A 22,768-nucleotide genomic window follows, 5' to 3' on the forward strand; every position below is an offset into this window, starting at 1 on the left:
ATGACCAAAAAGAAAATCGATCAGTAAACTGATATATATCGTCTACCTAGGGGACACGGGACTTACTACTTAGCATTTTTCTTAATATACTCTTCAAGTGAGACAATATTTTTATTACCAGCCAGTTCACAACGGGTGAAGCTGCGTGAACTGCTAGTCATTTATACAAGAGAGCGAAGTCCATTATTTCGATACAATGATGATTGAAACAGAGGTCCAGCTAGTGAGCGTTCTACATAGTTCTACAGAAGTACATGTTATGACCCTGGAACTTGACTTTGAATATTACGCGTAGCGCTAACACATGCGAGATAGTTTTGAACAGACGACCTAATTTTATCCTGATTAATTATTCTGCAACAGGAAGTTAATTTAAAATGTTGCAAACAGCCGTAATGTTCTATTTTTACTATCAAATTGATCTTATACTACTATAGTAAACTTCTGTAAGAAAAAAATTAAATCAAATATTCAAACGAAACTATGATATCATCGCCTTATGACATCACCTGGCCTCGCGTAGTTGACCAATGCAACACGAAAACAGCTGACGCGTTTACACAAAAACATTTAGATTTTCATACAATTTCTTTATAATATACATGTTTATATGATAACAGTAAGTGGAGTGCCTTTAATTAATATAAATACTTTGATTGCATAGGTATATCTTTACTCTGCATTCCTTACACAGAGTACTTCATGTTATGTTGTGATTTTTATTTAAAAACTACTTTTTTCATTGTATTGTGACTATACAGACCAGTGATATGTTTAGATATTACTATATTCTTATGAATTTTTAAATTATAACTAAATGGACTCGAAATAAAATGTATGTACTTCTAAACTTAAAATGATCAGTCCTGTAGATTTAAGATCATAAGAGTGGTTTCTGAATCGTTTAATGATGTATTTAGGTATTTATTTCTATTATCAACTTTTCAATACATATAAACAGGTTTTTTGCTCATAAACATAATGTGCGAGAAATAAATATAGTGGTGTGCTTTTTTTTAATGTTTGCGATTAAAAAAAATTTAAAAAACGAAAAATATTTCTCTCGATTCTATAGTATATTACAGAATATCTGCATTTTATAATTATTGCCGAATTCGCATTTTTTGACTATTGTTTATTTTCTTGAACTAAGAATTTGTAATGTGAAAATTTTAAATAAAAGTTTTTTATGCTTATCATGGATAGTTATTTTTAGTAAGGTTCGATACTTATTTTTAATTTGTTGTTTTATCAAAAAAATATTTTCAATTAGTATTATAAGTATGACGCTATAAAATGTGTAAGCGACCGTTGTTGTATGCTTGCCAACTTTAACCAAAGAGTAAATTGTTATTCGCTAAAAATTTACTAACTGTATTTTAGCGAAAAGCTCTCTATTTCATTTTTAAAGACCTTTATTGTATGGATATCCATCCCAATTTTTTTTTTCATCTAACAAACTTTAGCCTATAAGTTGAACCTAATATGTTGTTTGTTTATCGCTTTGGTTTTTACGTGATTGACGCACATACAAATAAAAAAAAATACCATTGTTTCGGGGTCTATAAAACATCTATATTGTGCAGCAATTACCTTTTAAAGTACATTAAAGGTCTAGTTACTATTTTATTATATGTATAGATTTCGAACCCATCCATGTGCAACAGTTAGGTAAGAAATATCTGACAATACAGTCACCACAAAGTTCATTACATTTAATTTTAATTAATCATTAAAGTTGCAACCTATTTATAATTGTTAATTAGGCACTATCTACATTAAAGTTGTTGGACGTGGTCCGTATGCACGGTCGCAAATTGTATTCATATATTTTGTATTAAATTGTTTTAACGTTATTTTATTAATCTTTTGTTTAGCTCCTACTAAAGTCTATCAATTCAAATAATATCCTTTTATTTTTAGAAATGGAAGGTTTAAAATCTGGTTATGGGATACGCGTGGTGACGCCGTCACCTGAACACACCTTCGAGCTGGAAGAAAAGATGCTTTCAGATCTCCTACTACGAGATGATGTCAAAGACTGCTCGGTCGTGGTCCTTTCTGTGGCCGGTCCTTATAGGAAGGGCAAGTCCTTCTTGTTGGACTTCTTCCTTCGTTACCTTCAGCAAACGGTAATTTAGAGGACTGTTAAGTTATTTATTAGGGGCTTACGATATATTTACAAAGGATAATACTTACTAAAATCAAGACCAGCTACAAACGAAATGTTAGATAGCTTATTAAATTCACAATTTTTTTGAATCACTATTTGCAACCTATTTAGGAACCTTTAATATGAGTTCATAACGTTTTAGTCCAAGATCCCAGAGCCGTAAGACACAACTTATTTTCTAAAGCATGTAACTTTCGGTTCACGGTAGTTTCTTGTGTACTCTTTAATACCTGAATGTTTGTGGAGCTTGCCCGGTGACACCTGCGCAGGTACCAGGTGAGAAAGGTCACTAAAAATCAAAGTTACTTAAATTAATTTTTTATGACTGATTTTTATATATGTTTTATAGAATATTATTCTGAAGTCATATAAAAAAAATCAGACGCTTTCCATGAGCTAAAACCTTTATCAGACGCTTTAAAGCTCTAGGAATAAATATATGAACTTAATTTATTTTTAAATGTCTGATTTTTTTTACACAAACATTCAGGTATTAAAGAGTACACAAGAGACTACCGTGAATCGAAAGTTACATGCTTTAGAAAATAAGTTGTGTCTTACGGCTCTGGGATCTTACTCTTTTTTATTTATGTACTTTGTAATATGCTTGATCTATAAAGTTTTCCATATCATAGGAACTTTTCGCGATATGTGTTCCTTTCTATCTTGTCATATGTAATGTACCGTTCTAATGTATCAAAACCCAATGCTAGCCAACAAGTGCGCTATTATAAACAAATATTTCCCAAGTTTATGCATATTAAACTTGTTTTTCTTTTCTTAGTACAATGTAAAAGATGGCAGCGACTGGTTAGGGGCAGAAAATGTTCCTCTCAGCGGTTTCTCCTGGCGAGGCGGTTCTGACAGAGACACAACGGGCTTGCTGCTCTGGTCACAACCATTTTTCACCACCCTACCCACTGGGAAAAAGGTAACTCTAGTGTTTACAATTAATTACTGGGAGTCGATAAGATGCGGTTTGGCCACGTAAATTGTAACATTTTTCATTGATGCACCTTTTAACACTCTTTTATTTGCTCGTGTTGTATTTATATATGTATGTATGTAATGGAATTTTTTAACATAATTTTCACCAATTTCCAGAAGTCTGATTAATTCACCGACCGATTCAATTACGTTCGACCGATGTCAATGTCAATACAGGAATTTAATACGATCAAAAAATTTGTAATGATAAAGTTAATTTATTAACTAAAATACAAGTAACGAATACGAATTGAATAATAAGAACAATTCTAATTAACTGGAGTGTAGAGAAAAGGCTAATCGCGTCCCGATTACTTCTGTATTAAGTACCACTACCACTGAGTCGAGAACCTCGCATCTTGTAGTCTTCTGTTTCATATATGGAAATGTTCCTAAAAATCAGATAACTTATTTCATTCAAAATCACACTTAAAAAATTTTATGTTTCAATAAAACTTCTATTTTAGGTTGTTATATTTCTAATGGATACTCAAGGCACATTCGACAGCGAGTCCACAGTTAAAGACAACGCCACGGTCTTCGCTCTATCCACCATGCTGTCTTCTGTGCAAATCTATAACTTATCACAAAACATAGAAGAGGATGATTTACAGCATTTACAGGTTGGTGCAAGATAAAGGATATACTTTGTGACCTAAAATCTAGGCTTAGATGAAAGAATATGTACTTACTGATCTTGTGAAAGTGGCTTAGTCTCGATGTTTAAAATGTAATTGTAATGTAAATGTGCACTAGGCGTTCGCCCCGTCATCGCCTGTGGCACTCAGGGACACGTTTTTTTATGGCAGAGCAAGCGGAGGAGCAGATGGGCCACCTGATGTTAAGTGGTCAACACTTGTAACACTAGAGGTGTTACAGGTGCTTTGCCGGCCCTTCTGTGACATATACGCACTTTTCTTGAAGGCCGAAATGTCGTAATTGTTCGGGAACACCGCAGCTGATCGATTGTGTAGTTGCGGGTGAAGCGCACGGTGGTGGACCGCCAACCACCCAGATGATACGGATGGAATTGGTTTTTAGGGCGGGTGATCCAATGCTGGAACTGTGCGGCTGGTAAAAGGTTGAACAATTCCTCAGAGCACTCCCCATAGTAGACTCTATACAAAACACAAAGGGATGCAACGTCTTTTCGTAAAGATAGAGAATCAAGCCTATCGGAAAGCCTACGGTTATTGACAATTCGAGTTGCTCGACGTTGGATGCGGTCAAGAGGAAGTAACGTATATAACCAACGGTGAAAGAACTTTTAAAATTTTATGTTAGGATGATGACAGCCAAAAATATAAGTACCATTATATAGGCATTATTTAAATATGATGTTGTTTACAAAACAGGAAAACGGAACTAAATTTCTAGTAAGAAAAACTAAAGTACGAGGAAATTTATAAATAACTTTGGTCAGTTATTCATGGAATTTTCCTGATGTGTATTTATTTTTTGATTCTGGTATAATTAGGTAAAATTAATATTTGCATCAAACGAAATTCAAGCACACAACCTCCTTCACAGTGGTACCAATAAAGCTTTATCTGTGACTTTACGCTGGCCACAAAATTGATTGCACTATCATTTTTGATAGATTTTTACACTCACACTTTCTGCAGAGATTAATTGTACAAATTTTTCTATATTGCATCATCATCAGTTCACATTTCCTAATGCATGGACAAGAACCTCCTATGTTCGTTCAGTAAGTTGGATTTACAGATGCCTTCGAGAGCTGTGCTGGTTCTCACTCCCACACTCACTTTTCACCAGGTTTCCTCACCCGCTATACGATACAATATCGTAAAACACATAGTTATAGAGGATAATTTTAGCTGTTCACAGACTACGGCCGCCTCGCCCAGCAGAATATTACAGGGAAGCCATTTCAGCAATTGCTGTTGATGATCAGGGACTGGAGCGCCCCCTACGAGTACGCTTATGGCGCGGCAGGTGGATCAAAGCTCCTGGAAAAGAGGCTGGAGGTATAATTTGCGATATCTGATAATACGTTTTTATCACACGTGTTTTCAATGCGAATTACATTGAATGTGATGCTGCTATTTCATATTTATTTGTTATTCTATTTGATTAAAAATACATACACAGAAACTGAAAAGCTGTTGATTTAAAGAAGCACACACTTAGCGGCATTTCTAGAGGAAGTCTAATTAAATAAATAGATTTTGAACTGAAATTCCCGTCTAGTTTGGTACTTTGATTTCGTTTATTATGATTATACGTAAAATAATAACGGATTTAGAAGCATTATCAAAATATTATGCTGCCCAATTTGCAACTTCAGAATTAATCACAACAATTAGGTATACTTTTCTTTCTTGTTTCAAAGAGATAATTCTAGGATATGACCATTGTCGTATTTCTATTAATTTAAATATGCAGGTTAATTAAAAGGTTTTTCCTAACATTACCAGATTCATGAAGACCAGCATGAAGAATTGAAATCCATCAGACGGCACATCGCGGCGTGCTTCGAGAAGCTAACGTGCTTTCTGATGCCACACCCTGGCCTCAACGTGGCCACCAATCCCAATTTTGATGGAAAACTCGCCGGTATAAGCATGTTATATTATAATAAATACATAGACAACTGTACCTTTTAAGTTTAACTAAACTTAACAGGGGGTTTACCGTGATATCTTAAAACAGTACTAAAAATAAATACGAGTAATATTAATAATAATAGTAGTAGTAAATACGAGTGGGGGAAAGTTTTGGCACTGGACAGAATTAGCTCGGGGAATTTGTACTGCGTAAAGATGTCTTAGTAACTATCCAGGTCGTATGATATAGGATTTGTATAACATAAAGATTATTAGAAGACAGTTTCGGAAGGCACTCTATAACAGAGAGCAATAGAATTTTCTCTTCAACTCGCACATTAAACAAACAATTTGACTACTTTTCGTCGTGTTTTGTGTAATTTTTTTTTTTATGAAACCATTTTGTTATCTGTCAACAGAAATTAGCCCCGAGTTTAAAACGTGCCTTCGTGAGCTTGTCCCGCTAATGTTGGCGCCAGAAAACTTGCTCGTGAAGAAGATTGCTGGCCAAGAGTTAAAGGCGAAAGACTTGTTATTTTATTTCAAGGCGTATTTGAATATTTTTAACGGGGATGATTTGCCGGAACCGAAAAGTATATTAGCGGTAAGATATAACTATATGTATACAAATCCTACTAATCCTATCCTACTAATTCCTACTAATATTATAAATGCGAAAGTTTGTAGGGATGTGTGTGTGTTTGTTGCTCTTTCAAGCAAAAACTGCTGAACCGATTGCAATGAAATTTGGTACGTAGACAGCTGGACAACTAGAATAACACATAGGAAATTTTTTATCCCGATATTCCTACGGGATACGGACTTACGCGGGTGAAACCGCGGGGCGTAGCCAGTATATTTATTTCATTATGTTAAATTTATATACCATCAGAAATACAACGAGGCTAAAAACCTAAAAGTATCTATTACGTATAATAACAAACACAAATTACTAATTTACCATAAGTAATTTTACCATTACAAATAATCATAAACATAGGTTTAAAAAACTAAAAAATCTCGTTTTTAATTGTATAATCCTACTATTAATATAAACTCGAAAGTATGTATGTATGGATGTTTATTACTCTTTCACGCAAAAACTGAATACTTATACCGAACCGATTGCAATGAAATTTGGTTCGTACATAGCTCGACAACTGGAATAACACATAGGCTAAGTACTAACTTTTTATACCGATATTACTATGGGATACAGACTTGCGGGGCGCGGGGCGCGGGGCGCACCTAGTCTTTTATATTTTCTCACTATTATGCAGAGCGAGAGAAGAAAATATATTATCGTGGCGATCCTAATCAGCATAAAAGGATTAACGTCAAACTCTAATCTAAAGAAGTTGTTTACACTCAAACATACAAGTGAAGCTAATAAAAGCGTGTTAACATATCCCATTTTTCAATTGCTTGACCTGTGTGATCGCGAAATATGTACTACAAACTACGAAATATAATAACTATATTTATAAAAAGGAAAAGATAACCAAAATTAATTTGTATTATTTCAGAATTACTCTGTTAATACATAATGTTGTTATTGTTATACCTTCTAAAATTGCGCAACGTTATACAATGTCTTTTAGCGTTTAGCGTGTTTATTTATTTATATTTAAATAATAGAATTTTTAATTACCTATGACAAATTAGTTTTACACAGTAAATAGAAATTAGTTAGATAAAGCACACAAATGCACGTAGCATTAAGGATTTAAATTGTAAATTTATATAGATTTTTACTAGCTGCACCCGGCAAACGCTGTTCTGCCTTACTCTTATCATTTAGGGGTATGAAAAATAGATGTTGGCCGATTCTCATAGATACCGGATAAGCACAAAAAATTTCATCAAAATCGGTCAAGCCGTTTCGGAGGAGTATGGCAACGAAAACTGTGACACGAGAATTTTATATATAAAGATAATCGACTCAACCAAATAGAACGTACATGTCATTCCTATGGAAAGAGATAAGAGAATAGAGAGAGAGATTCCCATAGATGGCGCTATAGCAAAAATTTTACATTTAGCACAATAGTAGATTTTATTTGTCCACGCGAGCACAGCGGCCTATTATAAGTATTTTGCATGCAGGACATACAATTTTAACAATCTTGTTTTCCATCTGCAGGCCACGGCGGAGGCCAACAACCTATCGGCAGTATCGGACGCGCGTGATGTGTATGAAACTTTAATGGAGGAAGTGGTTGGTGGAAACCAGCCGTATCTGGACCCCGCCCAGCTGGAGGAGCAGCACCAGCGTGCCAAGAACAAGGCCCTGCACGCCTTCCACAGCAAGCGGAAAATGGGGGGAGATAACCTTGAAGCTACATATATGGAAAAGTTGACTAAGGTAATGTTTTAAGATAGGCTTTTACCATTGGATCTGCACCAAAAAACTCTTAAAATTACCGGCAAAAAATGCGCCTGTGTATAGTATACTAGCTTCCGCTTGCAACTTCGTCCGCGTGGAATAGTAACATTGGGCTAACATTAACTCGCAGCATTCAAACATTCTTCATTGGTGCTTCGCTCCTATTGGTCGCAATGCAGCTAATATAGCCTTCCTCAAATAAATAGGTCAAATAAAATAGGTCATAAGTAGGTCAAATAATAATAACACTAAAAGAATTTCAAATCGGACCAGTAGTCCGAGATCAGCGCGTCCAATATGCGTTTTATATATTTTTTTAATCTCTCCACCAATTCACTCACATTACCCAGGAGCTTGAGGAGAACTACGAACAATACCGCGCTCACAACGAAGCCAAGAACTTATTCGGCATGGTGGGCACGCCGACCCTGCTCGCTGCGCTGGCGCTGCTCGGCTTCCTCGTCAGCTTTGTTGGCTCCACGCTGGGGGTACAGACTGTGGTCGCGTTGGGGCAGATCATTGCTATTGGGGCACTTGTTTTGCTCGGCTTTTGGACGTATACCAGGTAAATATTTTGAACATCTGAATTTGAACAATTAGATTATGTAAATAGGTAAATTTCTACTCCGTACTCTCTTAGATCGTCATGTGCGACATGTTTTTGGTAGCATTTTTAAGCAGCAGTTGTCGATAATTATAATAGATAACATCAACTCAAGTACCACTCTTTTATTGCATTATTTTCTCTTTCAGAATAAGTGGCAATATGCGCGATGTTGGTCAGCAGATCGATCGAGTAGCTGACATAATACGAACTCATGTGAGTGGACGAAATGGGCTTAAAACATAGCTTTACTTCAACTCCCCACCAATGAGTATTCTCTCCGCCTTGGGATAAGTCAACATCATATCACCTTTTTTTGCCAACGCAAAACGACACACCGACACACCAAAATATTAAAAGAGAATCAGATTTGTTCCTTATAGACTTCAGATAGAACTCGTACCTACTTAGCTCGCGTCAGGGTGTTAACCTGACGACGCGCTATGACGCCAAATTGTGTTGTACTACCCGTCGCTTCGTCAGATAGAACACGTATTTAGCGTGGCGTCAGGTTAGCGCTCTGACGCAAACTGAACAGTTAACGAATAAAAAAAATCAATTTTATTATAACTTAACAATGCCCGGTTTCAATTATAAAAATATATATAAAAACATTCATATTAAATTTTACATTTATCGAGGAGCAAGTTTTGAGCCAATTATTATTAATTTACATGTCCGTTACAGGTAACACGACAAATTCTTGGCGCGGCTGCAAGCCAACTGGCGCCATCTTTGGGACCGTCGAGAGAGAAACAAGCGTAGGGATCTCATTCAACATTCTTGATTCTAGTCCCGTTTCCGCCATTTTGTTAATAATACAGTACTGTCAGGTTCCAGAAGATTCGATCTACAATTTTGAAAGAATAGAATTTGGCAAAGCACGCCTTCTTAAGGGCAGTTCTGCAAAGTTGAATCTATGTACCTACTCAATAAAAAAAGAGATTACGAATAGATTTAAATGTAACGTGTATTACGACAATAATTTTTATAAAAATAGTTATAGGGTCATTAACGTAGTCACATGAAATAACGTCACAATTTTTTAAAGAAAAAATGCCACCGTATTATGAAGCTGTACTTACAATTTACTAATTCAATTCAATATTTTTTTAAGTCGGAAATACCTGTAAATTTACTACATAAAGATAGTTTATAATATAAATTATTGTGTTATTTTTTGTTCCATTTTCGACCAAGTATTTTCACTTAAAAGAACCTTAGAAATGAAGCACCAATAACTGTATAAGCCGATTTTGTAATTATTTTTCACTAATAAATATGTAACAAATGTAAAAAAATTGGAGTATGTTATAAGTAACATATTTTTTAACACTTTGGGACTTTGAATAAAAGTTTATATACTTTTAATGAATGATTTTTATTTCATATACATTTTTAATCCATACCATAGTTTTATAACATTTAAATGCTTATATAAACGAGTAATTTTTAAAGAATAGATCAGTTCCCTCGGTTCGGCTAAAAATACGAATGGAATCCCACCTCGTGAGTGCGAGAGGGCCTATCGTTTACCTTTGGATTGCCGTGCTAAATAAATTTGTTCGATATGTATAATGTTGTTCATTAATTCTCATACTAAATTATTACTTTTTCAAATGTATAATTCTTACATTATATGTACATGCGAATAAAAATATCCTTACATACTTATAATCATATTCATTACCATTATCGGCCCATATATATTCTCATAGCTGGGACACAGAACCCTCCCATGAGGGTTTAGACCATAATCTAATCTAAATCCACGCTTGCCAAGTGCAGGCCGACACGTGTTACGTCGAACCTTAAATTCTCGGACATGCCGGTTTCCTCACGATGTTTTCCTTCGCCGTTTTAAGCAGTGGTGATGTTATCCACATGTGAAGATAAATTGAAAAAACAATTTATTTCCCGCACGCTCGCCCGTTCTCGAACCCCGACTTATCGATTTTGAAGTCCGAGGTTCTCACCACTGAGCCACCACAGCTTTTTTTAATCATATTACATAATCAGTATAGACAATAAGATTAAAATAACGATAAAGACATACATGTCGTGTATGTGAGCTACTAGGATCCATATTAAAACAACAGGATCTCGAGTACAACTTCTCTTATAGTAGATTAAACATCACATGGAACTGTATATAGAGTGAAATTGTGTTACATACTTAATACAATACAGTTTAGTGTTCTACCAGAATATCATTCTTTGCTACAGTGGACAATTGAGCTAGTGATTCGCTTGATGTTAAGCATACACCACCACCCAGGAACATGTTTTGCAGATGTAGAACCTGTGTAAATGTGTTACCCGCCTATAAAAGGTAAAGGACAAGGAATGGTTGTGGATCAGAATAATGGAATAGACTGGGAAAGCTAGGATAAAAATGTGTGCCTCCGCCCAGTATAATTCTTAAAAATAACTAACAAAGAAATAGGGACAACTCAAATATAATTAAATTACTTATAAAATACAGCCATGTACATAAATTAGAAAAGTTTATACTTCAAAAAACTAGATGACAGATGGAACACAATAAAGCATATATAAATTTCTTTAAATAAATACACACATAGAATAGTATACACACTGTATCATAATTACAATCCCAGTCGTAATAAAAAGCCACATCCATTGTGTCTTATAACTGGAGCTTAATGCTATGATCTTTACAGATTACATTCTAAACATTCTCCTTACCATATTGTTATAGTTACTTGTAATTCTATCAATTATCGGGCTGAGATGATCGGCCCTTGCTTGTGCGTCAACATCATCAGGATTAACCGCTAATACAAACTGTATGTCCTCCCAGGCTTCTTCGTACATCTTAAGACCTGTGTGAGCCACGCATCGCCTGTATCTAGACTTCAAGTTATCAGGATCGTGCTGTAACGCTCTATCACACAATTGTTTTGCTGCTTCAAACTCGTCAAACTTCAGTTGGCAGAACGCTAAATTGTTGAAGAGCTTTACCTGAGAATAAATATAGATTTCTATTAAAAGTAAGGCAATACAAGAGTAATGTTTAAACATTAGCTCTACTGGAAGAGAATATAAGTTGTTTGCAAAGCATACAAACTGAAAGTTATTTTTGCAATAAAAATTTATTATATTATCCAAATGAGATATGAAATGTATTTGGTATATACATAAATTTGAATGGTAATAGAGTACCTTAACGTCAATCAGTTCCCTTACTTGGTCGTCATCAATAACCTTTTCATCAATAGGTTCAATAGCTATAATCATCTTCAAACCTTTGCTAAACCTTCGGAACGCATCTGGAAACCTTCCCTCCCTCACTAATGCCACACCTTTCTCCTTATGATGTAAAGCGGACTCGTACAACCTGTTCCAGCTCCAATCACTGATCAGTTGCTCTTCTGTTACCTCTGATAAATGAATTTGACAAGTAATTTCTTTAACAAGCTCGCCATTTTTATCTTTATACACCATATTAGCGATACAGGTCTCGCCACAACACATCTGCTGTAAAATCAGTTCAATATCCTTGTCTAAAAAGAAATCGGTGTCCCCGATTATGACGGTCCCATCGAAATCGGAACTGAACACAACGCTCTCTGGTTCTATTGTACATGGGCCGTCCTCATTTGTACATTTAACATCGCTCACTTTAATTTTACATCGAGAATCTTCGTATGGAACTATGGAATAATCGCCGGGTGTGATTATTGTTTTCAATAATTCTCTGTCCTGCCGTGAGCTTACAATCGTTTCGATGTTCATTTTAATGTTAAACGTTTAAAAGGCCTTTTATGATATAAAACGATTGGTTGGTTAACAGGTTTAATATTTAGGAAAGTCTCATAAACGTGTATTTTGTTTTTAAAAGTCTGTATGAACTCCTAAATCGTATTGTTGTGACATTTGAAAAATTTTAGAATGTCAATGTCATTATTGAAAGAACTGTTTATCGATTTTTGCTGCATTAAGTAGCTTCCCGTTGCTCTCTTTGGCTTAATGTCCATACTTCGCACCCAATAATGATCCTTCACTAAAAAAATACTTTGTTGCGAAACCAACACAATAAAATTATGAAGAATTTTCTTTAAATAGATTTAAAATATATATCTATTTTAAGAATCTTAAAAAAGATACAAAAATGGATATAAATTTAAACTAAATCAAATAGAAAAATAATAAAAGGATGCTTTATGACACAGTAACACATAGACAGTAAAAATAAAAGATGAAGAGTGTGTGTGTTCTACAGCTTATATAATACTATACTAATCCGTGTTTCATATATCAGCTCAGACTCAGAGATATGACTAATTAAGCAACGGTGAAAAATTTTTGGAAATCAGTAGTTCTTGAGATAACCGCGTTCAAACAATCACACAAACAAACTCTACGTCTTTATATTATCAGTATAAAAATAAGATTTTACATATTATAATGATGGATAAGCTCATGTATAAAAGAAATTATGAATTTTGGAGATTAACAATATATGCACCATATTGACTTTTTGAACGCAACTATAAAAAGAATATAAAAAAAATGAGAACATCTGTTTTGTTTTGCTTTATGACAGTAATGATTTTCAAGTGTCGATTCAAATTTATTTTTGTTTTAGATAATTTAATAGTTATAAATTAATATGTTGAATTTCTACGCACACTAAGGTGCTGTTAAAAAAGAATTAGTTCATTGTAAAAAGTATTATATAAAACTTATATTGTCATTGCAAGGTAAAAAATTGGAGAAAATAATATAAAATTCCACTTTTATACTTAAGGATATGCAATATCTTCAATTTCTAAATATAAAAGGAAACTTATTACGTGCTCTCATTTATGACACAATATTGCCTGGCAGATCTCATTAAAAAATATAACCTAAAAAAGAACGATATTGAAAGGCAAAAAATTATAGAAAGAGATTGCTGGATGATTTACACATTCCACCCTGCTCAGCCACAGTTTAATCTCTTGTTCTCAGTTCTCATAGAAATTCTATATTTTACCGAATTAATAACTCAACGGCTGAACCGATTTCAATGAAATTTGTTATAGAAATAGTTTGATAAAATACCTCACTAGCTTACAAATTTAATAGATTAAGAATTTTCTACAGAGAGCAACAAATATTTTTTATTTGAATTTTGAAAATTTATTTTAGGTAAGATGACATTGTTACTGAAAAGTGTATGGAGGAATGTGTTGAGGAACAGGCCTCTCAGCAATTCTACGATAAGATCAAGTCTCTCCTCCAGCAGTTAGTATATATATATTCAGCTTTTTATAAAAAAAAAAAAACAAATTTTCAACTGACATCAACAAAAGGGGAGGTTCTAAATTCAACTGCTTTTTTGTATTTGTTACGTCATAACTTTTACGGGGAAAACTGATTTTGATGATTCTTTTCTATTTGAAAGCATCCTGTGATTCCATTTAAGTTTTTTCTAGTTTTGACAATTTGAAGGCAGTCTCGTTTTTTTATTAGTATTTATTAGAGCTGGATTGTCTACACTTGGTATACAAATTACCTGTCTTCATTTCCCTTAGCTCTACCCTCTTTATTCTATCTAATTCCCTTAATGTTTCTAGAGACGTTGTTACATGTATTACTGAAAAATTAATATTATGATGAAATTTGATAAATTGCATTGTATTTATAAATAGTTACTGTGTTTTCAGTATCAGAGCTGACCATAACTAGACCAACAGATGTTCTGATGAACAGCATCAAGACAGCCCCCAGTCCTGCTGAGGTGCTGGCTGCGGTTCAAAACAATTTGGGGTCCATGACACATAGGCACATGCTGCAGGCTTTACGCACATTATTCGAGCTTCAGAAGTCTAACAGGTATCATTTATGGTTATTGTTTAGTCTTGAGATAAAGTTTGGGGATTTGTTTTGTTGGGTTTAATTCACAGAACTGATAAAAGAGGTTAAGCTCCTTGTGGGAAGAAATGGCACAGCACTTATATTTAAAACGCTCATATGTCAACCTGTACAAACACTATGCATTTGGAAACTATGAGAAAATTAATCTTATATATATACATTACTTGCAAAACTCGGGCACCTTACTACTGAACTGAAGCAGACCATCTCTTACTATAGAGAGTTCATAGTGATTCAAGCGGCTAGCCACTGCTTTTGGGGTGCATAAATGTCAAACATATAGTGGAAAAAATGCGGCAACACGCGTTCTTATTCAAATTAGGGACTATCTCTTTTGTCACTATTGAAATAATATTAAAACTGAATTCACAAAACTATTTCAAAGATCCTTAAAAATTATCGTAAGGCATTAGTTGTAATGCACTACTTATTACGTTGTCAAATCGATTTTGAGAAAACACGAAAACAAGGTTCGCTCATGAGAAAACTCTGCCTAATACACACGTCAGCAGAGTTTTGCTTCAGATAATTTCTAACCCCTTTTATCTGTTCTGTGGTTTAATTACATATTTTTGTTGGTATTTATAGAAAAATAGGTAAAAGAAAAAAATAGGACTTGAAGTTCTTTAGGGGCACAAAAGACTTGGTCAAATTGATTTTTAAATCTATATTTGAATTAGGAATTTGGTTGCAGAATGGATCCAGAGGCCCTCATAAAAGACCCCGGTTTCAGTCTCCTGTGTCAAAACTTCAAAAAACATGTCCGCTGCCTAGAAGTAGGCGAAACGATTGAGGCAATCAAGGCGCTCTCCTACCTCCGCGTTCCTGTCGACTCCCTTATCGTCCAAACCCTCTTACAACTAGTGCGTTACAACATCAACATGCTGAATATCCGACAAATCATGTTCCTCGACTTCCTTCTGTCGCGTTTCGATACCAAGAATCATTTAGTCGACGCGCTCAAACTGGCCCTGCCTCTCGCTTTCCAAATACACCTTCCCCTGGAGCTGGACAATGATGATCTTCCCCTATTACGGGACATGCTCATGTACTCGTGTTCTCACGACTTACCTGATAGATGCATCAACAATATTGTCACGGGACTGCTCCTGCACGACCAGGCGATCGATGCCCACATAGCCAGATCGATTATTTGGTCACTATGTGATGTAAATTGCACGGAGAAGGCATTTCCGACGAGAGTCCAGCTGCTCCACATTTGCTGTGACATTTTAACGGAGCGGATCGACAGTCTGTCGTACGAGGACGTGCTGAGAACTGCAGCCAGGTTGAAAGGAAGGATACTGGAGAAACACCCGGAGTATTATCATCAGGAGCTGATGGATGCGATCGCTGGATATGTGATCAATAATAACATTCCCTTTGAAAAAGGGCTGCTTGTTGCTAGAGTGCTGTCTAGGATCGTAAGTTGGTTGCTTTTGGTTATCTATACTGATATTATAAAGCTGCAGAGTTTGTTTGTTTCATTATTGAACTTGCTAATCTCAGAAACTACTGGGCCGATTAAAAAAATTCATCCAGTTTAAGATGGCCCATTTATTGAGGAAGGCTATAGGATATATATATGTACCACGGGCGAAGCCGAAGCGGACCACTAGTACAAGATATACAGCATCCTAAATGATTAGTCCATACTTATTTGTGGTTTAGACATTATTCTGAACTCTGATATCATTAAAAATTCCAAATTGTTTTCACTTACCGTATGCATTACCACTCGAGGTAATGTTTTTCGAATCCTACTTATATTGTAATCACGGCAGTTTGTAAGTATGGATTGATGCATGGATGTATGGATGTTTGTTACTCTGTCACGCGAAAACAGCTTATCACATCCATACGAAATTTGGTACAGAGATAGATTACAGTCTGGATTAGCATCTAGGCAACTTTTTACTCGTGTACCACGCGTGCTACTCCGCGTTACAAGCGAATCTACAGTAAAATCTTGATATGTACAATAATTCAGATTAAAATTTTCAGGCGCACACGAATCTAGGGCTCATCCAATACCTGTGCGAGCAAGCCGCATCCAACCCAGAGACGTTATCGAACGCGCGCACAAATATCCTCTTCGGCTTCATTAACTGCCTGTCGAACAACAATTTCACCCCCGAAGGGCGCCAATGGGATGAAATACGGAAGCAAATATCCCAAAACCCCATCCTCAATGCGAACACTACAGCTCTACCCTGGACGAAAGTGTGCTTGGAGCTCGCGTCCTTGGGCTATTACGATGACAAATTGCTGAGCAAAGTCTTCTCGGAGGAGTTCATTTCGAAATATTTGTCCAGGGAGAACAATAACTTGGACCACCTGCAGCTGCTAACGCTTCATGAGGCGGTGAGAGCGTTCCACAGTGATGGCTACAGCATGCCGAGCGATGTGCTGGAGAAAGCCAGGAACTCGTACCCAGTGCACGCGGTGAACGAGGAGCTGGAGAAGTACTTGGTGAAGGGGCTGGGTGGGCAGGAGTATGTCGTGCGGAACGTGATGCTGCCCAGCGGCATTGTTGCTGGTAAGTACATTGATCTGTTATTATTAATTTTACAATGTCTTACAATTAAACCAACTTCAAAAAGAGGAGTATATAAGGAGTGAATACGAAATTAACAAAAAACATAGTATTATAGTTTTCTTTCCTTTTCCAGATGTGGTTGTGTGCTTGAAAAATGGCTGCCCTGTAAAACTACCCTCACTCAGTAGCAATTTAAAAGTACCATTAGAAAACCTCAATATACCACCAGGAGCTATCACGTAAGATACTATAAATATGTTATGGCTTATCGAACATTTTGATTTTGAATAAATTTCGTGTTTATTATAATAGATTGAAATGCTAACCACTTTGCCAATCAACTATAGGATAGATACTACTCAACTGTAAGATAGAACTAGAATAGGATCAATTGTGTGCCATAAATGAATTAATATTTTATGTAAAAAATTAATGTTTGTACTTAAATTTGATGCAAGAGTCAAGAAAAATGAAATAAACTATTGAGATGTTTAGCATTTATTTTTTTGTTGACACAATGTTTCCTATTGCTTTCTTTTTTGTAAGACGAATGTTCGTTGATTTAAATAATCTTATTTCAGAATATGCATCATGAACTTCAACTATGGCTGTTTCTCAATGAACAGCAATCGACTTCGCGGCCCGTTCCGTCTTATAGTTGATATTTTAGAAAAACAAGGTTACATTACAGTTGCGTTCAATGTCAATGAATGGATGAACGCGCCGATGCATGAACGCACCCCATATATCATGAGAGAAATAAACTATAGATGTGGCGAAATCGGAATGAAGCTATCAGCCACTTGAAAATACAATTGACGTACCTACGGTTTTTTGGATGAAAACGTTGAAATTTTAGTGAAGAACTATTGATTGAATGTTAAGTTTTATAGTTGTTTTTAGATTGAGTAAAAATGTTGAAGTGGATAGAGTTTTACTTTTACATTTGCCTAGATTATAACTACAAAAATAATTGACCTATAATCTATATGCATTTAATTTTTGCCTATCAATAACGAAGAAGAATAGCATGACTGTTTTTGTCACCTTCATAAATGGAGACCGACCATTCACCCATTGATGGTTAATATAGTTTACTAATAATTGTTCTGCCAAACGAATCTCTAATCAGTAACAAGTTTATCTAAACTATTTGCTTTACGATGTTTTGCTTGCACATGTCTTACCTATGGAAAAATAGATATCTAATACAAAATATACACAAACTAGATTCTACATAGAAAATGCTCTAATGTATTAATGTCCGTACTTTTCCACTACTGTGCGTTTGTATCTATACAAACGCAATCTCGAGCTGTTTAAATGAATACAAACATGTTTAGATGCGTTCAAAAACTGTTAATAATTATTATATGGTGTGTAAAATGTCAAACACATGCTTGATATGTTGACAGTTGACACAAAAGTTATTTGAAGGAACCGTCAAAACAAATATTTAAATAAATTTAATAACAAATAAAGAGGAACTAAACAGCAAGCGCCAGTTATCGACACATTATTTAATTCAATCCTTAAGTATAAAATTATTAAATTATGTTGTTTGTGCTTGTACAACGAAGAAATTATTTTTATAAATAACAATGTTTTTACGATACCAAATTATAATATTTCACATTTTATTTATCATTTGCGAGGCTAAATATGGATTCATTACATGGTCCGATAACGCTGTTATATCCGTGACTGATAATGTGTATGATATTCCTGCTGTTCATGTCGCCAGAGCTACTTATTCGAATGAAATCAATTCAACTGGGTTTGTAATTTTTATATATATATTTTTTTGATTTCCAAGGCAGAACAGAAACATTACAATAACTTTAATATGCATATATAGTTAAAGATGTCTTCTGTTGGTAGATTTATGTACAATTTGTAAATTATTTTCAAATAAGGAAATGTAAAATAGAGTTATAACATTTTAGTGGTTTATGAACCTAGACAAGTTATGTGATTTTTTTATATTATAATTCAAATTGAATATATTTGCCACTCAACCATGTTTATAAGGAACCTACAAATAATCTTTATTACTTTTTGCTTTATTTATTTAAACATAATATTCTCAAAAACTACTGCAGCAACTTCAAAAATTCACCATTGTATATGTACCCATAGAGCAGGGGCAGACCACTAGCAAAAAAATACATTTAAACTAAATGCCATCAAATGAAAGTTTCATACATTTTAGCTGGGCATTCCTCGAACTGCACACAACACCAGACTCCAGTGATGAGAAGCAGGCATATGCAGCTGGTTTCCTTGAGGGGTACCTCACAAGGGACCTCATCTGGATGCATTGGCAAAATATGCTTAAAGGGTAATAAAGGATAAATATCTAAATTGTAGAGAGAATTTGTTGTTATTTCTTTATTTTTTTTTTCGAGAATTATTTTGTTCTATCTCTACCTGTGTTGACAAAATTGTAAACTATGACACTCCAAAATAAACTAGCTTTTACAAAGTTTCTTTTATAGGCATATTTGGTACATGAAAGAAAATCTTTTTATTTAGTATTTTCTTGTGTTTGGTTTTACGCGAGTATTATACATTTAGAAATTAAAAACTTTTCAACGGATTTTAAACGCGATTTATTCATTATATTATTAACCCGACGTTTCGAACACTTTACAGCGAGCATGGTCTCCCTGTGACTCCCCGTTTTAATTTCTAAATCTTTTTATTTATTGGTTGTTCACCTACCTACTTTATGCACCAATTTCGTATTTATTACAATATTGAAATTAATAATTTTACAGGTACTGCTACAACAAAACGGATGTGTGCGGTCTGATAGAAGATTATGTGGACAAAAATGAAGAATATCTTGCCGATATGATCAATAGCTATCCAGATGATCCATACTGGTATCAGGTGGGCAAAACTTAACCATGGTAGTTAACTCAATAATCAAATTATTTAGTTAACTAACCAGAGAAATCCCTGCAAAATTGGTTGACATTAAGCTCTCTTTTGAACCACTCTATTGATTAAAGAAAATTACATTAAAATCTGGGGGGTAGTTTTATACATATAAGCATATAGAGGTACAAAGAAGGATGATGATTTAAAAATATTGTTATGTTTCTAAATTGGCTACATTAATATTGTAATGATGAAATTTTTGTATTTTTGTATATGTATATTTGTTTCCATATAAAAACTACTGGACCAATTACGAAAATTGTTTCAGCATTAGAAAGTTGCATCTACACTGATTGACATAGGCTATGTATGTACCACGGGCAAAGCAGGGGCAAACAGCTAGTACTTAATAAATTTATTTAATAATTTTAATTTACGAAATTTGGCTATTTAAAGAAGATTCTTTTTCAAAAGATAGATTGAAAGATCAATTTATTTCCTGCACGCTCGCCCGGTCTCGAACCCCGACTTATCGATTTTGAAGTCCGAGGTCTTCACCACTGAACCACCACTGCTTTTTTACTTTACATTTGACTATAAATTACAGGTGAAATTGTACAAAATCCAGCTGGAAGGGCTGCCTGTGGGCTACAACCAGGCCACTTCACATCCTTATGAATGGCTCACAGCGCGGGATATCTTGTAAGTTTATATATTAATACTTTAAATGTATATTAATCTTTGGAATTACTACTCAGAAACTACTCGTAGAATCTGGAGTGATACCTCCCACCACAGTAATTTAAAAAAATAATACAACTAGGTTTTTAAGTAGAGTATAATATATACAGATATGTAAAATAACGTGTCACTTTGTTTGCCCGGGATGGACTCCAAAACAACTCAACCGATCTTAATCAAATATGCACTCCACATGCAGTTTGAACTTAAAAGATTTATGACTTCTCAGGCGGAGCCGGGGCGTGCAGCTAGTATATACAAATGTATTATATTCTACTTTTAGTTTTTTACGGGAGAAAAATGTTATATTCAAATCACCAGATGGATAAACATGCTGGGCGACCTGGATGACCTGGCGTTCGCTCTGACCATGCCAACCCTGACCCCCGAGGGTCTGCTGTTCGGGGAACACTGCAGCGGGCTGGTCAAACTGCTCCCCGATCTATCTGATCTCTTCACCTCACACGTGACATGGAACAGGTGGGTCTGATGGACTAGTTAATCGACCTGGTCACGTTCAAAATTTATAAAGAATAGATTTATATAGAAGTCGCTTGTTAGAGATAAGACTTTTTATTTTTATACTAGCTTCTGTCTGCGGCTTTGCACGCGTTAAATTCGTAGTTTAACAGATGTTATTATACCTATAAACCTTCTGCTTGGATCACTCCACCTATTAAAAAAAAACCCCATGAAAATCCATAGAAAAAAAAAATCAAAATCCGTATAGTTTGTTGCATACATTCCCACATACATACATACATACACACACATCTATTTTAACGTCCAGTTTTTCATCCCAATTCCAGTTACCAATCAATGTTGCGCATACAGAAGATGTACGTACTGAACTACCGCACTTCCCCTCGCGACCCCCGCCCCCTCCCCGGGAGGAGGATGTCGCTCACGTCGTATCCAGCCTTTGTGCAGGTAAATAATGATAATAAGTGCACATTTTTCGCGCCCATTTCGCGTGATAAGAAAAGGAGGGGGGGAGGGGGGGACGGACTTGTGAAAGCTGATAGCATCCCAGCGCTACCATGAAGCTAAGTAGCTTGTGGGGACTGCCGAAGACCTCATGGAGGGACGTTAAGTGGAGAATGCTGATGATGAAATTAGTTATGCTATGCTATGTTCGATTCAAACTTTAATTTTATGTTTAACCACCGCTACCACCGTTTAGAAAATTTAATGTTGATAATTATTTAACACTAGCTGTTCGCCCCGGCTTCGTCCGTGGTACTTATATAGCCTATGTCACTCTGTGAAGTTGCACGGTGGTCGGTGAAAGAATTTTTGAAATTATAACTGACTAGCAAACCCGGCGAACTCCGTTTCGCCACCAGATGGCTGTATGTGAAAAATGACTTTCCCGTTTTTCTGTTGAAATTTTTCCTGAATTTTCTTTGCTATAAACCTCACGGAGCCCGAGACCTTTCAAACGAATGCAAAACCGTGAAAATCGGTTCGTACGTTCTCGAGTTATAGCGTCAGGAAAGAAAACCCGACTTATTTTTATATAGTAGATTTTATTAATTATGTAATTTATTTTTGAAACCGGTCCAGCAGTTTTTGCATGAAAACTACAACAAGGGTACAAAAATATAAAATTTTCCTTTTTTTATGATATTATATAGATGTGATGTGTCACTGCAATATTGTAATCAACCTTACATTACAATCTCGTGGCTTGCATTAGCATCTAGTGGTTTTTACAATTGTACGGCGGCATAAGCAACACACAATACAGGTGAAGACCGATTGTGGCAGTATTTCCTCCCGAAAAATCGCCACCTATCGCGAAACCACAACTGACACAGGTAGATGATGAAGTGTTCAGTCCACAGACGACTGGTACATCACCAGCGCCGGGCTGGTCGCCGCTGAGACTACCATCGGCAACAGTAATAGGACGCTGTTCAGCCTCGTGCAGCCCATTGGACAGGTGACTCTAAAACTAACACGCTGTCTCTCTCACATATACACACAGTGTCAC

At 35.4% G+C, this 22,768-nt stretch overlaps 4 protein-coding genes across 5 annotated transcripts in view; 3 read left to right on the forward strand and 1 right to left on the reverse strand.

Moving 5' to 3' along the window:
- The first annotated feature begins 491 nt into the window (after window positions 1-491).
- LOC119828802 (atlastin-like) lies at window positions 492-10,049 on the forward strand. Of its 2 annotated transcripts, none has more exons than XM_038351065.1 (11): window positions 492-619; window positions 1,924-2,132; window positions 2,958-3,104; window positions 3,628-3,783; window positions 5,002-5,151; window positions 5,602-5,740; window positions 6,150-6,334; window positions 7,874-8,095; window positions 8,467-8,681; window positions 8,870-8,936; window positions 9,408-10,049. In XM_038351065.1, exons 2-11 carry the CDS (start codon window positions 1,926-1,928, stop codon window positions 9,483-9,485), a joined length of 1,566 nt encoding a protein of 521 aa, XP_038206993.1. In that variant the 5' UTR covers window positions 492-619; window positions 1,924-1,925; the 3' UTR covers window positions 9,486-10,049. The 2 variants fall into 2 exon arrangements, with proteins under 2 accessions (XP_038206993.1, XP_038206994.1); XM_038351066.1 differs by lacking the exon at window positions 492-619 and adding an exon at window positions 1,776-1,819.
- A 1,254-nt stretch (window positions 10,050-11,303) lies between these two features.
- Window positions 11,304-12,663, reverse strand: LOC119828780 (FK506-binding protein-like). Its single transcript, XM_038351031.1, has 2 exons — window positions 11,907-12,663; window positions 11,304-11,705 (listed from the first exon to the last, which is right to left on the reverse strand). Exons 1-2 carry the CDS (start codon window positions 12,477-12,479, stop codon window positions 11,406-11,408), a joined length of 873 nt encoding a protein of 290 aa, XP_038206959.1. The 5' UTR covers window positions 12,480-12,663; the 3' UTR covers window positions 11,304-11,405.
- A 616-nt stretch (window positions 12,664-13,279) lies between these two features.
- LOC119828774 lies at window positions 13,280-18,072 on the forward strand. Its single transcript, XM_038351024.1, has 7 exons — window positions 13,280-13,447; window positions 13,878-13,973; window positions 14,396-14,564; window positions 15,301-16,030; window positions 16,611-17,145; window positions 17,279-17,384; window positions 17,727-18,072. Exons 2-7 carry the CDS (start codon window positions 13,883-13,885, stop codon window positions 17,950-17,952), a joined length of 1,857 nt encoding a protein of 618 aa, XP_038206952.1. The 5' UTR covers window positions 13,280-13,447; window positions 13,878-13,882; the 3' UTR covers window positions 17,953-18,072.
- Window positions 18,073-18,188: 116 nt separating this feature from the next.
- Window positions 18,189-22,768, forward strand: part of LOC119828812 (putative phospholipase B-like 2) — a 9,833-nt gene continuing 5,253 nt past the window's right edge. The window contains exons 1-7 of the mRNA XM_038351087.1: window positions 18,189-18,922; window positions 19,358-19,486; window positions 19,926-20,040; window positions 20,639-20,733; window positions 21,094-21,252; window positions 21,582-21,702; window positions 22,613-22,717. Of these exons, the coding sequence (XP_038207015.1) occupies window positions 18,747-18,922; window positions 19,358-19,486; window positions 19,926-20,040; window positions 20,639-20,733; window positions 21,094-21,252; window positions 21,582-21,702; window positions 22,613-22,717 (900 nt within the window). The 5' untranslated portion in view covers window positions 18,189-18,746. The remainder of the gene's footprint in view (window positions 18,923-19,357; window positions 19,487-19,925; window positions 20,041-20,638; window positions 20,734-21,093; window positions 21,253-21,581; window positions 21,703-22,612; window positions 22,718-22,768) is intronic.

The sequence above is a fragment of the Zerene cesonia genome, chromosome 8, assembly GCF_012273895.1.
Source record: "Zerene cesonia ecotype Mississippi chromosome 8, Zerene_cesonia_1.1, whole genome shotgun sequence".
NCBI classification, from domain to species: domain Eukaryota; kingdom Metazoa; phylum Arthropoda; class Insecta; order Lepidoptera; family Pieridae; genus Zerene; species Zerene cesonia.